Below are 15,601 nucleotides of genomic sequence, written 5' to 3'. Positions count from 1 at the left end.
AACTTAAAAACAACAGAAATGGGGGGGAAAGGAAAACACATGGTGCTACAAGCAGCTAGAAAAGGCAGATTAAACACAAACGAACAGACTGCATCATGTTGGAACTGCACTGTGTTCATAAACCAAAAGAGCCACAGCTTGGTAAAAGTGTGTAGTTTCAGCGCACTCAGTCAGGTGTGAATCAGTGCACGTGTGCGTTCAGACTGCGACACACTCGCATTGTTTTGATTGTACCTTGAACAAGAGACACACAGGGAGGGACGTGGTGCTCGGCGGCAGTGACAGCAGCTGCATTCCAGCCAAGGTGAACACAAAAAAGGGGGTTAAGCCACTCCCTTTTCAGCCGGCTGCATCACTGGATCATTGCTAAATTCTTTCTGGGGTTTTCACTTGTCAGAACAAGCAAAAGGCACGACATCAGCAATACAGAGACACGCAGGGAGAGAGAGCGACAGATTCAGAGAGAGTGCCAAGGTGCGATGAGTGAGGGCAAGAGAGAAACACAGCGAGGAGTTTGAAGAGTTTCAGAGGGAAACAAGATAGAGAGCGGCTAGAGAGAGAGAGGGAGAGAGAGAGACACTCACGCTGAGGGGTGTGTCATAGCAATTTAGTTCCTCAAGGAAGTGCAACTCAACATTATCTTAAGATAGGGTGGCAGCACTGACACAAGTGCTGCAGTAGGGGTTTTTTTTAGGGGGGGTTTCGGCTGCACTCGTGGTGAAGATGAAGGGATCTCATTAAATCAACTGGCCTGCGCTGTCACCCTGAGACGCAGAGGGAGAGGTATCTGACACAGACCAGGAGGGAGGGGGACTCAGAACACGCTCAGGTAAGACGCTTCTGCTTTCTTCATGTGAGAAAACATCCTCTGGGCCCAGATTAGCTTTTTTTGTTCTTGGAAAGATTAAGAGCGCTCATCGCCGGCACCCAGCAGAGACTCGAGGGGTGAACAAACACTGTGACTTCTCCGCACTTCCCCATCTTGAGCGCGGGCTGGGAGACATGCGTGTACATATCTCGCAGTCATGCTGGAACAAGTACAGTGACATGCACTTTTGTTTGCGCTCGCTGGGAGTTGCTCAACTCAAATCTCCAGGCGGTGGACTTTCCCTCCGTCGCTGGCCTACTTTGATTTGCAGCACGTTAAGTGAGAGGCACAGACGGAGAAAGGTGTCACTCATTCAGATTCCAGCTACAAATACAACCTGCGCGCCTCTGCTGATGACGCCGCGCCGTTTCGCCAACTGCTGGCTCTTTTCGCTTCCCCTTTGAGGCACTGCGGATGGGTGGTAGGGTTGAGCAACGATAATTCAGAAGAGTTGTGCAATGTTGAAAGAGAAACTGCAATATGTGCTTTTTGAGGATTTCAAAATGCTTCCCTTTCTACGACTACAAAAAAAAAGCTTAATGGAGGATTTTTTTGCAAAAGATTTGTCAAATGAAGGCAGAAGCAAAGTCAGTACAAAAGAAATAATCCTTACAAACTTGCATAAAGAATTCAATATGCCGCTGAAGTGAGATAACATTAAGAGCTACAGAAGAAGTTAAAAACAAGTCAGGCATCTTAACCTTCAGCCCCGTTTCCCCACGTTCAAAACACACAACGGAAGTGACACTTCATCCTGGCACAAAACTCATCTGCTGCAGGAGGACAGAGAGATCCTGTAGTTCTGCTGTTATCTTTTAATCCTCTCTGGCTTCATCACCAGGAGAAAATAAAGGTTTCCATCAGCTCAATAAAACCACCCCTGCAGCTCAGCGACGGCCTTTCAATAACAGCCTCCTTGTTTTCATCTGATTGAGTAATATGGCTTCTCTATGGCTTTTTTTTTCTGGAACATTCTCATTGTTCAACCTGATCAAAGGCTGCGGGCGGCTGAGAGAGACCTCACCCCTCCTCTCAGTCTCATCAGCTACAACTCAGTCCGCCCAGCGCCAAGCCCGGCGCTGAAAGTCAATGAGAGTGTCAATCTGTGGAGCTCATCGTGACGAGGCCCCGCTGCACTCCAATAACGGGACAAGGCACATGTTGATCGGCTGAGTCAGAAGGGGCTTCGTGAATCCCCCCTCATCGTCAGGATTCATCGTCATACATGCACACTTGCAGAAAAGAGCAAGGACACGAATACACATGAAAAAATCCAACATGTTCTTTTAATCGCAAAAACACCTCAAAGCAAAAACAACCGGAAACCACTTTTACTTGAGAATGCACATCCACGTGCGCGCAAGCTCACACATGTACACAAACAGTGAGGCTGCAGCCATCTGAGGAATGCTAAATATTTACCTCTCCTGTCTGGACGGATGGCTCCACCAATCAGCAGTCTCCCTGACTGTCCATTAACCCAGTGTTTGAAGATTCCTCACCACCTGGCTGCCACAGTTACACTAACAGAGAGCGCGACCATCTCCGCAGCCTCAGTTCTACCTCTGCTCTGTTACTTTTCATTTTCAGTTCCTCTGACAGTATCAGGCCTCACACAGCGTACAGGTGCTTGTCCATCCAGGCAGGCATTTGGGAGGGAAACAAACACTTGAGCATGTAATGCAGTCACCCTCTGGTGGATGTCAACATCAAACCGATGCTTAAAAGCCCTCTTCAATCCATCTGTACCAGAAAATTGATGCTCAGCATTCAAAGCGTCCTCGAGGTGACGGACTGAACGACGTCCATTACAGAAATGTGCTTTCATGGCAATGTGCTGCTGCGACAGCGAAATGTTTCAGCGCTCTCCAAAGGGCTACAACTTCCTGATAGATCTGCATAAAATAAACAATGCAGATGCGCCAAAAGCCAAGCAGCGAGCGGTCTCCAGCTGCGGAGTCACATTTCACTATGTGGAATGCTGGCTGATGACTATGCACTGTGCATGTCCCTCAAATCCCTGTAGTCTTTTTAGCAAATAAATGAGATTGAAGCATGAATCTGAAATAGCTATCACGCTGCTCCACTTCCATTATCACCGTTCAGGGAAATTAATCTAATGAATGTTCTTTAATTCCCCACAGGGAACCCAAAGCTTTTGTAACAAAGCGAGCTATTAGAAATGTGACACTTGTTCAAAATGAATGGCTGTGCATGTAAAATGGAAGGCAGTCAAATATCCTATAAAAGTGACTGTTTGCTTATTATAGATGTTGCAGCTGGGGTTGGGGTGCACACCGGGGACTGAGAGCCGGAGCGAGCCCTGTTTGCATGATATGATCGTTAATGCGACTGGATCACTCTTTCGTTTATTAGCGAGATGTGGAGGTGTTTGCCGACAGTGCTGACTGTGCATCACTGGAGTCGGACAATATCATCATCTGAATAACGCTGCTATGCACAAACATTAAAGCAGCCATCAGGCAGTCACTTAACTGACAGCTTACAGACAATATGTTGTTAATGCACGTTTCAATGACACGAGCTGTTGTTCAACCCGAAGGCAGACCTCAGGCCAGTAATTAAGGTAGCCATTGCATTCAGGGTGCTCACTTTCTGGTCTTGCCCCATCAATGAAGCAATCTGGAAAGAGCAGGCATGGGCCTGCCTCAGCTATGCAGCCTCCCTGTTCCTCTCAAATACTTGTCCACACAGGCCAGAAGTCTGATTTAGTGTGGAAAATTACACTCAAAGACGCTCAGTAACTTTAGCAGGCCTGTTCACACCTCGCTGGGCGTATAAATGTGTAAACATAGGGCCAAATGGAACACAGGAAGTAGGTGAGGATATGCAACAGTCTCAGTGGCAGTGATGCGTGCAGCAGATACTGTATGTCTCTCTTCTGATTCTGTCTGACTAACCGCAAACCACTGGATTAAGGTGGAGCAGGTGTTAAGCATTTAAATAAAACTTAAGTTGTTCTTTATGTGTGTGTTTGGGGATGTGGGATTGGAGATCAGGATCAAGTATTATGCAAGGACGCATATTTGCTTCATCTATTGTGTCACGTTGCTCTGATCCTTTCAGTCTTTGCTGTTTAATTGTTGTGGGAATTTGACCTTATTTTGTTGCACAATCCTTGTACACTTCTCTAATAAGAACGCCAGCTCAGTAAAATTTAATGATTCACTCCAAATCTACCTGTTCTCATGTTAGAGATTAGGGGGAAATTAAATGCAATTAAAAAGGAATTAATTCAAACTGTGTTGACAAATCAAAGATAAACAGTGGATTTTGTAGTTGTGTCATAGCGTGCTGCATGCATGCTGATGACATCCCTGGGGGGTTCTCTGTGATGGATGCTAGGTGTGGTTAAAATCTCAGCGGAGAAATTAAAAGCCACAGTGGAGTCTCTTCCATGGTACTTTTCCCTTTTGGCATCATACATGTGTGTTAGATACAAAAACAAACACTGGAACTAACACACCATAAAAGCAGAGCTTCAAATTTGACGCCGCATTTCCAGTGTTAAATTAGCAGTCGGGATTTCAATTCACTTTTATTTTTATCTACACATATCTGAGCTGTTAAAAACTGTGTCGCCAAAATGTACTTCAGTGACGTGTGTGAAGAAGTTCATGGCTGGGTGGCAATCTGAAGTTTAGAGAGTCAAAGTAACGACTGGAGGGTCGCCAGTTCAAATCCCCGGATGATCTGGGAAATTTGCATAGGAGCGGTGAACATGTGTTGCCCCCCCAGCCTCCATAACAACAACCAGTTGGCCCTTGAACATGGCACTTAACCTCCAGCTACTCCACTGAAGCTGCTCATTGTCTGGCAGTAAAAGACTGAAGTTGTGCCGAGCAGCAGCCAGGTGTGAAAATGCTGCTCTATAAATATCTTCATCATTTTTGGTAGAACAGGTACTCCTCGTACATTTTGCACTTTTATTTTGACCTCTACCGAGACGTTTATGTTTGTTTGTTGGCTTGTTTGTCTGTCAGAAGGATTACAAAAAAAAAAAAGAAGAACCCATTAACTTTTAGAGCAGATCACTTCTGTTCACTAACGTCATTGCGAGATAGGGCACTTGGCCCGTAGATTGTAGGAAAGTTCAGATATCAAATATTATGACTCTGTACTACAGGTACCAGTTCTTCTCTTGGGTCGTCTACACATGTAGTCGCTCAAACTTCATTCAGTTTGAAAGAGCAGTTGTTTTGAAGCGCTCGGGGACAGCGGTTTCATGAGAGAACTGGTACGACTGTAACATGGCCACCATTGCAACCACAGTTTTTTCTCAAACTAAGGTGTGACTGTAGAAAAAACAATTTGCATATTGTAGAAGAGCTGACTTCTAGCGTTGGTGGAGGCCTTCGCTATCCGAGTGCCCTTATAGTTACTCAAGCGATGTGAAACAAAGAAAACAGACACACACCGATGAGCAATCAATCCACTCAGAGAAAGCTGGATTTGCAAATGTTCAATGTTTTCGCCTCTTTAACTGGAGTATTATATGCCATTTACTGATTCTGGATGAGGTTTTAATTTACGATCTTCTCACCAATGTTGGAAAGGACTAATTTGCAACATTTACTACTGCAGTTTTAATCACTAAACTCTCACAATTTGAAACTCATTAAAATGCAAATACTTTTTCCTTCTCCCTGGCAATTCAGGCAACCATGGACACCTTCAGCTCAAAGGACATGGCCTTGAAGGCGCAGAAGAAGATCCTCAGCTCCATGGCCTCCAAAAGCTCTGTCCAAATGTTCATCGATGACACCACCAGCGAGATCCTGGATGAACTGTACCGCATCTCCAAAGAGTACACGGGTAACAAAGCAGAGGCCCAGAAGGTGATCAAAAACCTGATCAAGATCGCCGTGAAGATTGGCTTGCTGTTCAGGAACAACCGTTTTAACACAGAAGAACTCATTGTGGCCCAAGATTTTAAGAAGAAGCTGCACCTGGGGGCCATGACGGCTATCAGCTTCTATGAGGTATGTTTCCATACATTAACCTTTTAATATAAAAACATAAATAAGACCAGAAACGGTCTGTAGCAGCATTTAGGTACTTCTTGCAATGCTGTTTTTCTTTTAAAGGTTGTGCAGATATCCTGATAGTTGACTGGTACATTTGTAATATTTCAGCTTGCATCTATATATATATCTTATATATTGCTCACAGTTATGAATCCCCTATTAGTCTTTCGTCGATTGTAGATAATAGAGATGAACCATCACTGTTATAACATTCTGGATTTCCCCACGCTGGTGCAGGTGGACTTTACCTTTGACAAGGCAGTGATGGAGGACCTCCTGACCAGCTGCAGGGATCTGTTGCTGAAGCTGGTCAACAACCACCTGACCCCCAAATCCCACGGTCGCATCAACCACGTCTTCAACCATTACTCCAACCCAGAGCTCCTGACCAAACTGTACGAGCCCAGCAGCCCCTTCCGACCCCACCTCACCAGGATCTGCAAAGGACTCAACAAACTGGTGGAGGATGGGACAATATGACATAGAACCAATAAATGTCAGTCAGAAACTGGGAGATCTACAGGCAGACTCACTTGAGACTCAGAACTGTTGGACAAAACTGGTCTTACTGCTGCTCAGGACTGGCAACGTACGACAAGCGATTTGAGAACAAAACTGCCGCCCCATCGTTCTCAAACAATATGTGGGATAAAAGTAAAGTTGGTTGAGTCATTCTTTAAGTCTTTCATGTTTAGAGGTGATATATACCATATTATTGTGATATATATACTTGTCTATTCAGACAAAGCTCTCAGAAACCAAACTTGAATACACACTGGTTTATATTATATCATTATTATTGTATCATTTTACTAGATCATGAAATTTCATCTGATGTTTTAAAATTAAGACCTTAAATTGTTGGACTACTGATGTCATGTATTCTGCAGAGGACTAGTTAAAACAGCTGGACACATTGCATAAAGAGAATAGACAGGGAACAATGCCACTGTAATGTAGTACTGCCACCTGGTGGTCAAGATGATGCTTCAGCAACTCAATGTACTGTATTTACTGAGGTGTCTAAGACAATGCAGCCAGTAATAAAGCAAATAACCCCACAGTGGACAATTACACCGACACTTTGTAGTCTCAGCTCCAAAACATGTTTAGGAGCATCAACAAAAAGACTAACTCTAACACTTAAATGGTGTTGACTGCACGATCTTAAATGTTAATCCCATAATTCATGTTTTTGTGAAGACTGGATCACAGGTGTTATTCTTTGGTATTACAAAGACATTGAATATCAACAGACAAGGGAAGAAAAAATCAAACCCTGAGTGGACAAACCACCATATATTGTAATTTAGCATTTAACTGCTAAAAATCTTTTCTTCTTTGTGTAAGCAATGATGTGGAGAAAAACTATTAAATTACAGAAAGCTGTGGATAAAGATCGAGTGCAAATGAGAGTCTGCAGTTTGTGGAGGTTGTGCTTTTTTAAGGTCAACCTTGTTAAACAAGTGTGGATAAACATACATGTGTACACACACACACACACACACACAAAAGTTCACTTAAACATATAGATCAGAATCTGATGAATTTAAACATTTTTTTCATTCTAAAATGTTAAAACAAACAATAAAAAACATACAAATAAAAAATAAAAAGATTGCTGTCAAAATACATCCCAAGGCATGTCTCTCTTTTTAAACTTTGGCTAAATTACAGTTTAAATTTGTCTGCAGTGTACTACTCTCAATATTACAGTGAACATGATTTATATACTTTATAAACTATGGCTGAAGCACTCAGTCAGAAAACATTGTATTAGCAGTATGTGAGGTAGCATTACACATAAACCACTTGTTGAGTTCACCATACAAAGAGTCATATGACTGAACCAACATGTGACTGCGAAATTCTCATTCTTAACATTTGAGACTTATTTCCTGCATGTGGAAACAAGTCACAGCTATGGGAAAACATTGAGCTTTTCATAATCTACAGTATGTCTCAACAAATAAATAAAAAGACTCCATAAGTGCAATAACCCTTTAAAAAATGGTGTTACTTCCCATGTATCTTACATGAGGATGTAAAACCTTTGAGCTCCAAGCCCACACAGCAACAGGGGGATGACTGGAAATGTACACAGGGCTGGGTATGATTCAAATATTTTCAGTAACGGGATACCTTGCCTTCGATTCTGATTCCTTAACAACATACATATTACATATACATATGTAATATGTATACATAATACAGATTAGGGTACAATTACTCACTTCGAATGAGGAAGCTGTTCAAAGACTTGGGAGCAGCTGGACAAACAAATTTTCAGTCCAGGTCGAGTGAAGGGTTTTTTACCCTTTACACTGATGGAATATCTGTACAGTATCTGACTAGATCAAAAATGTAAAAAACTGTTAAAAGGTACATTAATAATACACAGTCGAGTGCGGCAATATTCCACTGCCAGGTCCAGTCTGCAGAATCCAATGTGGCATGTGCAGTATTGGGATCTAGTGGCAGATAGCAGCTAGCCTGGGGCTGACAATCATCCACTGTGTCAACTTTACGACTATTTGTCTTCTTTTACCTTAAGCAACACCACGGTCGACGCCACAAAACGCTCTCTGCCTCGGCTCCAGGTCCCTGCAGAGGCAAGGACAGGATGTGCAAACGGCACTGGCTAGCTAACAAGAAGCACAAAGTTTACTTACTCACCTGTGCAGATTAGCAAGAAGTGGTTAAAAAAAAAAAAAAAAAAACTGTGAGCCCAGCCTCTGGGCCTAACGTTGTGTTTTTCCTGCACGTCTCTACAACGAGTAATGGCAAACTGCCAATCACTAGCATTACTAGTGATTGGCTGATCACTGACGCTGATGAGCTTTACTCCTTCGGCATCAAGGCACCAAATGACAAAGCATTTTATGATACCTGATAGCATCGAAGCGGTCAGTGCCATAAAAGCATTAAAGTTTGGTACCCAGCCCTAGATATATTTATTTATCTTTTATTATTATCCTGGAGGCCAAACCCTGTGCCTTGGCTCTCTGGGAAAGTTTCTTTAATGATCGGAGTGAAACAGCAGAAACATGTCACAGCTGAAAGATCTCATCTTCCCTGTCTCTTAGTTTTTTGGTCAGTTTGGTGATAGTTAGGGGTACTGCTCCATGTGGTCCCTGCTGCTGCTGCTGCTTTCTGGAAGATGCAATAACACTCTGCGATCTTGTGAGGGGCCGCCAGTCTGATGTCCTGCTGGTGCAAGCTGCTTCTAGGGCGGCAACCCTGTGAAGAACAAACACATGAAAAGATGCAGCGAGTCTGGCAACTCACAATAAGCTGCATTCATGTTTGGCCACTCTCAGTGATAAAATCCCTATTCGAAGGAAGTTGGGACGCTGTGTAAAACATAAATAAAAACAGAATGCATGTGCAAACAAACTATGTTTATTTATAACAGTTTTATGAATTGTTACTGTGCCATTGTAATAATAATCTCTATACAATCATGTGTTTCACAACACACGTCACAAACATGGAGCATGACTCTGTATGGACAGTGCATACAAGCATGCAGTGAGAGTCATGCAAACATACCTTTCCTCTGATTCTTGGCATCCTTTGACAGCAGCCTGCTTGGACATACTTATCAAACCATCCAGTCTTTTCAAAAAATCCATTGGAGTAAGGTCTGACGCTCTTTCTCTGCCATCATCTTGCTTCTTCTCAGAGGAGCTCCCTGTGGGTCCACTTTGAGCAGAAACACAGCTAGCATTGTCTTCTTCACTGTCCCCTAGAACCAAATCCACCCCATTACTGCTGTGGTCCAAATCTGACAGCACAGGGATTGACAAGGACTTCTTCAGGAAGATCGAGTCGTTGGTGTACATCCTGTTTGCTCTTTTGATTTGCTCCATCTGTAAGAGAAGGTTGCCTCGTCAGCCTTTTGCAAACTTATTTTAAGACTGATTGATAATAAAAAAAAAATAGCTGGTTGATGCATGTTCATTCATATGGAATATGCCCTTCCTCACTATTCAAACTGGTAACAACTGAATAAATTATCTAAATAAAACGTTGCCCTGCTTGTGAGTTTTTATTCTGCTGATTCATACCCCTTTTACACCTTTTACATGCGAGGGTTGACTCATTATGAATTTTGTTTTACTGAACCACTGAGTTTATACAATTATTTTACGAGAGTTCAAAACTGTAAGGACAAATGCAATAACCAGGATAAAAATCAACAATAAAAAAATGTACACACATAATTTCAAGAAATAGCATTACAGACGTTTATTTTATATATCCGAAAATGATTTGCTGAGGGAACAATCAAGAAATATTATTATAACTACAGTAGTTTCAGGAGTAACTTATACTTACAGAGACTCCATATCTCAGGGCCAGGCCTTGTAGTGTTTCTCCTGGTTGAATTTTGTGCTCAATGCGTCTCTGGCGGACCGGAGAGAGCTGCGACCGGACCAAACTTCCGTAAGACCTCGTCCGGCTCCCGCGGAGGAGGCCGTTCCCCCCGTTTGGCAAAGACGCCCGCTCCCCGGACATGGTCGTAAACCACTTAGTTAACGTTTAAATTGGCAACCGAGAAAACGGTTAACGGGTTCCAGCAAACGCTGATGTTGTTCACATCATGAGAATACAGCTTAGAGTAGCAGCTTAGTTAGCCTGCTAGCATCACTTTAGCTAGCGTTAACTAATTAACGTTGACACTTGACACACGCCTTTTTTGTTTTTTGCGAGTGTCAAACTGTGACTGTATCTTGTTAATGTCACCTGTCGACCCTCTGCCACAGCTAATGACAATGACTTAACATACTTGACTACAAGTTTAACCTACCTTGTACCTCAAACAAATAGTTGAAAAGTTGCTGAGAAATTTGTGAATGTTTTCATGCGTCCTCGACTCGACTGTCTGCTGCCATGTTGCCATGACTGCCGTGTTGCGTGACTAGTCCCATGATTCGTCACAAGCGCTGCATTCATAGCGATTGGGGAAAAATGACACAGATTGAAACCTTCCGTACAGTCTATGGTTTGAAACCGAATTAATCCTCTAGATATGCCTGGCCATGGCGTTGTATTGGTGTGTGAACTCCCAATTTTAAGATAAACAAGTAAAAATTAGTTCAAAACTGCTTGCCACGTTAAAACTGAACTGAACGTTGTTTTAAGAGGAAGTTCGTATTTCCCATTCCACCCATTGACTGGGAATGCCACATCGCTATCAGGGTTTAGCTTGTTGTCGTGAGTAGCTAGTTAGCTAACCGGTTTCTGACCGCCGTTTTCAGATTAAAAACCGTAATAAGTATGTCTTTCAAAAGGGAAGGTGATGACAAGAGTCAGTTGAACATCCTGAAGGTGAGAGTTTATCTCATATCTTATGTTTGGCTTTTCTGGAAGAGACTTCAGCTGAGATGTTAGGTTGTTGTGGTTAGCTTTCCGGTAGCTACTTGTAGCCACCTGTAGTGTTAAACTATGTGCCTTTAAAGCTGAAAAACGATGAATTAACCACTCTACTACTGCTGGTTTCAGAAACGGCGTGTGGCAGATCTTCTGTCTAATTTTATTCCAGAGGATGAAGCAGCTCTTCTGAAAAATGGAAGGTGAAATTAACTTATAAACTCTGATACGTTTTGGGTAATGATATCATGTAATCTGATGCTGTTAAAGGCTGTTCATGCATAGCCAACAACAGTTGACATGAAGTTAAAATGTATCTTGTTCATTCGTTCTTTTCTAGATACACTTGCCTAATATGCGCCTACCGGCCTGTATTTGACACAGTAGATATGCTGACAGTCCACAGAAATGGGAAAAGACATCTAGCAGGTGAGACGTTCAATACAAACAGCCACTCCCAAGATTATCTTTCGTAACTTTCTCAGTTGTATTCTGAGGCACTTAAATTACTTTTCTTGGAATAAAACCTTTCTATTCTACACTGATTTTTGTGTGGTGACTTCACTGTTTTTGCTACTGAGCAAAGTAATAGTTTACGAAATATAGTTGATATCCTGACATCATTTTGGGGAATATAAAAGCCTCAGCCAAACATCAAACGTAGCCTGGATGTGCAGTTTACTGTTCATCAGTAAATTAATGTGATAGCTGATTGCAACAATGTTATTACTTGTTTATTCATTTCTACATCTTGTAGCTGGCAATATGGATAAAATCCTCTATCACAGTATGTCATTTTGTTATTATGCCAATGACCATGTTACAGTATTTTACTGGAAAGTTAATAAATTAAGAGGCTGTTTATGGATAACCAGATATGCTCTTGACAGACATGTTTTGGGCTAATTTAGCAATTAAATTAAACTCCCAGCAGGTCAAGTCACTTTCTAACAAGGATGCAAATATAATGCAAGAATCCAGTATTGTCATAAAGCTGTGCCCCTCACTGAGTTGAAGCTTTGCCTCACGGTGGCATAATGCAACCAGAGATATTGAAGGGATAGCTACAGTGCAATGGTATAAATGAAAGTTATGTTGTCTTACAACATATGTCATCGTGCCCCCAAACCCTTAAAGTAACTACAAATGGCTTTGATAAACTTAATTCTTTGTTATGTTGTATTTCTTCAGGATTAAAATCTTTCTATGGCAAGAAAGCGGAGCTGAAAAATGAAATAACAAAAAGACAACAAGAAAACTACATCCAGACTGAAGACAAAAGACAGGTTGGTAACTTTATCCTATACAGCTATGAACAGAAGGTGCGTTTGCTCTCTCAAGTTGCTGTTCCCTCTTGAGCAAACTTTTCATAATCTCTTCATACATGTATTTGCGGAGGAAAGTTGTTTCTTGGACAAACAACAGGCAGGAGTCAGCCTGATCATTCAACAAGCAGAAGGTCAATGAATCATCACTGGAGAATAATGACACAAGCTGAGCAGTCTTTCTTTTAGTGGCTCAGACTGCTGATCCATGTTGTTGTCTTGTGTCAAAGCCTTGTGTGGCCCTGTGACTAGCATATGACCCTGACAAATAACATTGTGTCAACCATTTTACAGTTGTTGTCTGTTGTGGAAAAGATAAACAGCACTCGACAGAATATCAAGTTGCCTTCTGAGTGAGATCTCAGCGGCGTTTTAGACACCTGTACAGTTCTACATGTTGTGTTTTAAGGAACCCTCCTGTTCAGCCCCTTTACTGGAACAAACACGGAAGCTCACACATCACGCTTTACTAAAGACTGTGCCGTACAACAGCTGCCATAGAAAAACCAGGTGAGTGAGATGTGTTTTTAATATACAAATTCCCACAAATATTCAAAATCTCAGAGAAAGAGTAAAGGAAGATCACAGAAATCTGTCATTATTTTTTAGTACAAAATCTGAAAAAGGACCACTGTCCATCAACTCTGATCCCAGTGGCAACACTTCCAGCAAAACAGCATCTGAACACGAACAAGCACATCGGAAAACTGAAGTTTCAAACAGTTTATCACAAAGCAGCTCCGGTGGCTGCACAGCAGGTAAAGTCTGGCACAGAAAATCTTTTTATTTTCAGATTTGGTGTTAAAGAAAACGCAGCCGTGGTTGTGCTTTAACTGTGGACATGTTTTCTGTGGCCAATGAAGGGTCACATCCATCAGAAGACAAACAAAAGACATCTCAGGCTGCAGTGACACAGGCAGCAGAGCCAATAACAGCCCAGAGGAGGAGAGAGCTGAAGCACTACCTTCAACTGAAAAGGTACAGACAGTGGTGGGATGGCAAAGGTATGACCCGCCCTACTCTGCCTCTGATTGGCTAGTACTCATTACATTGGTTGATTTGGTTGGTTAGGTTTAGGCATGAGAAGTGATGATTGGCTTACCCTCATATTCTTACTGTTACAAATCAGAGTAGGCCCAGGTGATGCCTTCACCATCCTAGAATAAAACACAGCAGCCTTCCTGCCCTTTTGGTTTGCCTAATAAAATAATGCAACAAAATGTGTTTTTTTATATTAAACTTATGTAGTTAATATAAAAGATGAAGCAAACTGCTCAAACAAATTCGTTTTCAGAATTACAAACGACCTCATGATGCTACATCGGTGCTGTCTTGAGGGTTTGGGGCATAAATTGGGGCAGGCACCACCATCACCACTGGGTGCAGAACTGTTTTTTGGTGTGTTTTTCTTTTTAAACTGAAATTAAGCATGACTGGCTGAAGTTGCGCATTATAACTACTAGATGTCAGTTCAGTATATGTTTGTCAGCCTCATGTGTTCATTGCGTTTCATTTTTCCTTGTCAATGTCTAAGTCAGGGGTGGTTGCAAGACCGGAGCGGCCAGTGGGTGAAAGACAAGAATGTGGAGTTTGATTCAGATGAGGAAGAGCCTCCTTCGCTACCTACGAGTCCCCAAGAGGACTAAGAACTGTGGGAAAACAGATTAACTTGTACCACAGTGGTACATTCAGGAGCCATGGTGCTGTTTGAAACAGCCGAAGCTTCACATGCGAGGACTCTCTTAAACAGATTTGTACCATCCATCGACCTTCCATTGGATTCCATGGTTTTCCTAAGATGAATCTACAGCACCACTGTAATCTTGGAACTCACTCCTTAGTTGTAAAAGGAGATTTCTAGTCACCAGTGATCGTCAGCTGCAGCTGTTTATGCTTTTATTGTCTCTGGAAAGTCACAGTTCACATGTCCTTGTGTTTTTATAGCAAATTCACGTTATTCTAACTTTGCAAAAATGTTTTTTACTACCTTGAACATCAAGCAGACTTTAAAGCATGAAGACATCTAGAAAGAAAACCTGACCAAGGCTTGTCAGTCAGTTTTTCTCCATGTCAGCTAAGAATCATTACCTTCGTTTTCAGTTCCAAATAAATGAAGCCAACCTGCAGATCTGTTTACAGTCTGTCTGATTGTGTGACTGCGCGTGTTTCTTGCCTCGCCTGACTCCTTCTAGAGATGTTGCCACCATGTACCCAGATCTCAGAAATGAACTCGGTTAGTAGAGTGACTTTAAACAGCCTCACAAACTGAGTGGACCATGTATACCCAACAACATCACTCTTATGTCTTGATCATGGATCCTTCAGGATCAGAAGAGCAGCAACAAACACTTGCAACCTACAGAATGAGTGAGACTATTTTCCATCAGGCTTTGTTGTCTGTTTTGCTCCTTTCAGTTGAGCTCCGTCTCGTCTCTGGTTGGACTAATCCTCAGTCAGCTTTACTATAAATCAGCAGCAGATAGGCTGTATTGGTGCTAATCTGGGTAGTGAAGCCACCGTTAGCGTTCTTCACAGTGCGTTCGTTCAGTGCTGCTCTCAGCACGGTCGGTATAAATTGGATAACACCATCAGGGTCATTGGGAGGGGGCAGAGGGTCTTAACATGGGTTAGTTTCTGATGACACCGCTAATATGTGTGGAAAGCACGCTCACTTCATTAATTTGGAGCTCAGAGCGTCACCGCCACATGAGGAGGCGCTTGTTGAACATGTTGAAGATAGTTCTCAGTTGTTGTGGAGACTTGGCAGCATGACATGTAAACACTTGTGAATTGCTTCTGAAAACAAATGTATGGATATTTAAACTCTGATGACCTTCAATATCACGTCTGCCATTTTAGCATCACAGCTTGTAGCCCTCTGACGCAAAAAACTGATGAAACACAATATGGTAAATACGTGAGTCACGGCATTTATGGCAGCCGGCATTACAATCCAAAAATACACGTGTGTTTTACTGTGAAAC

General features: G+C 42.3%; 3 protein-coding genes across 3 annotated transcripts; 2 read left to right on the top strand and 1 right to left on the bottom strand.

The window, feature by feature from the left end:
• Positions 1–437: 437 nt before the first annotated feature.
• tnfaip8l2b (tumor necrosis factor, alpha-induced protein 8-like 2b) lies at positions 438–7,421 on the top strand. The gene is made up of 3 exons (XM_041941831.1): positions 438–829; positions 5,548–5,871; positions 6,154–7,421. The coding sequence occupies exons 2-3, from the start codon at positions 5,554–5,556 to the stop codon at positions 6,394–6,396; spliced, it is 561 nt and encodes a 186-aa protein (XP_041797765.1). The 5' UTR covers positions 438–829; positions 5,548–5,553; the 3' UTR covers positions 6,397–7,421.
• lysmd1 (LysM, putative peptidoglycan-binding, domain containing 1) lies at positions 6,166–10,813 on the bottom strand. Its single transcript, XM_041941830.1, has 3 exons — positions 10,258–10,813; positions 9,469–9,788; positions 6,166–9,156 (listed from the first exon to the last, which is right to left on the bottom strand). The coding sequence occupies exons 1-3, from the start codon at positions 10,435–10,437 to the stop codon at positions 8,967–8,969; spliced, it is 690 nt and encodes a 229-aa protein (XP_041797764.1). The 5' UTR covers positions 10,438–10,813; the 3' UTR covers positions 6,166–8,966.
• Positions 10,814–10,908: 95 nt separating this feature from the next.
• scnm1 (sodium channel modifier 1) lies at positions 10,909–14,760 on the top strand. The gene is made up of 8 exons (XM_041942860.1): positions 10,909–11,250; positions 11,425–11,495; positions 11,633–11,721; positions 12,484–12,578; positions 13,027–13,127; positions 13,227–13,375; positions 13,481–13,595; positions 14,152–14,760. The coding sequence occupies exons 1-8, from the start codon at positions 11,200–11,202 to the stop codon at positions 14,261–14,263; spliced, it is 783 nt and encodes a 260-aa protein (XP_041798794.1). The 5' UTR covers positions 10,909–11,199; the 3' UTR covers positions 14,264–14,760.
• The last annotated feature ends 841 nt before the right edge of the window (positions 14,761–15,601 follow it).

Source organism: Chelmon rostratus, chromosome 8 (assembly GCF_017976325.1).
Source record: "Chelmon rostratus isolate fCheRos1 chromosome 8, fCheRos1.pri, whole genome shotgun sequence".
NCBI lineage: Eukaryota > Metazoa > Chordata > Actinopteri > Chaetodontiformes > Chaetodontidae > Chelmon > Chelmon rostratus.
Note: the sequence above shows the minus strand (reverse complement) of the source record. Positions and strands in the feature narration are given on the sequence as shown.

Bases quoted from the DNA above. Each gene is read 5' to 3' on its own strand.
- tnfaip8l2b (XM_041941831.1), top strand. From the start codon at position 5,554: ATGGACACCTTCAGCTCAAAGGACATGGCCTTGAAGGCGCAGAAGAAG. The intron at 5,872-6,153 runs GTATGTTTCCAT...ACGCTGGTGCAG, and splicing joins CGGCTATCAGCTTCTATGAG to GTGGACTTTACCTTTGACAA.
- lysmd1 (XM_041941830.1), bottom strand. From the start codon at position 10,437: ATGTCCGGGGAGCGGGCGTCTTTGCCAAACGGGGGGAACGGCCTCCTC. The intron at 9,789-10,257 runs GTAAGTATAAGT...CTTCTCTTACAG, and splicing joins CCCTGAGATATGGAGTCTCT to ATGGAGCAAATCAAAAGAGC. The intron at 9,157-9,468 runs GTATGTTTGCAT...TGTTCTTCACAG, and splicing joins TGCCAAGAATCAGAGGAAAG to GGTTGCCGCCCTAGAAGCAG.
- scnm1 (XM_041942860.1), top strand. From the start codon at position 11,200: ATGTCTTTCAAAAGGGAAGGTGATGACAAGAGTCAGTTGAACATCCTG. The intron at 11,251-11,424 runs GTGAGAGTTTAT...TGCTGGTTTCAG, and splicing joins GTCAGTTGAACATCCTGAAG to AAACGGCGTGTGGCAGATCT. The intron at 13,596-14,151 runs GTACAGACAGTG...TCAATGTCTAAG, and splicing joins CACTACCTTCAACTGAAAAG to TCAGGGGTGGTTGCAAGACC.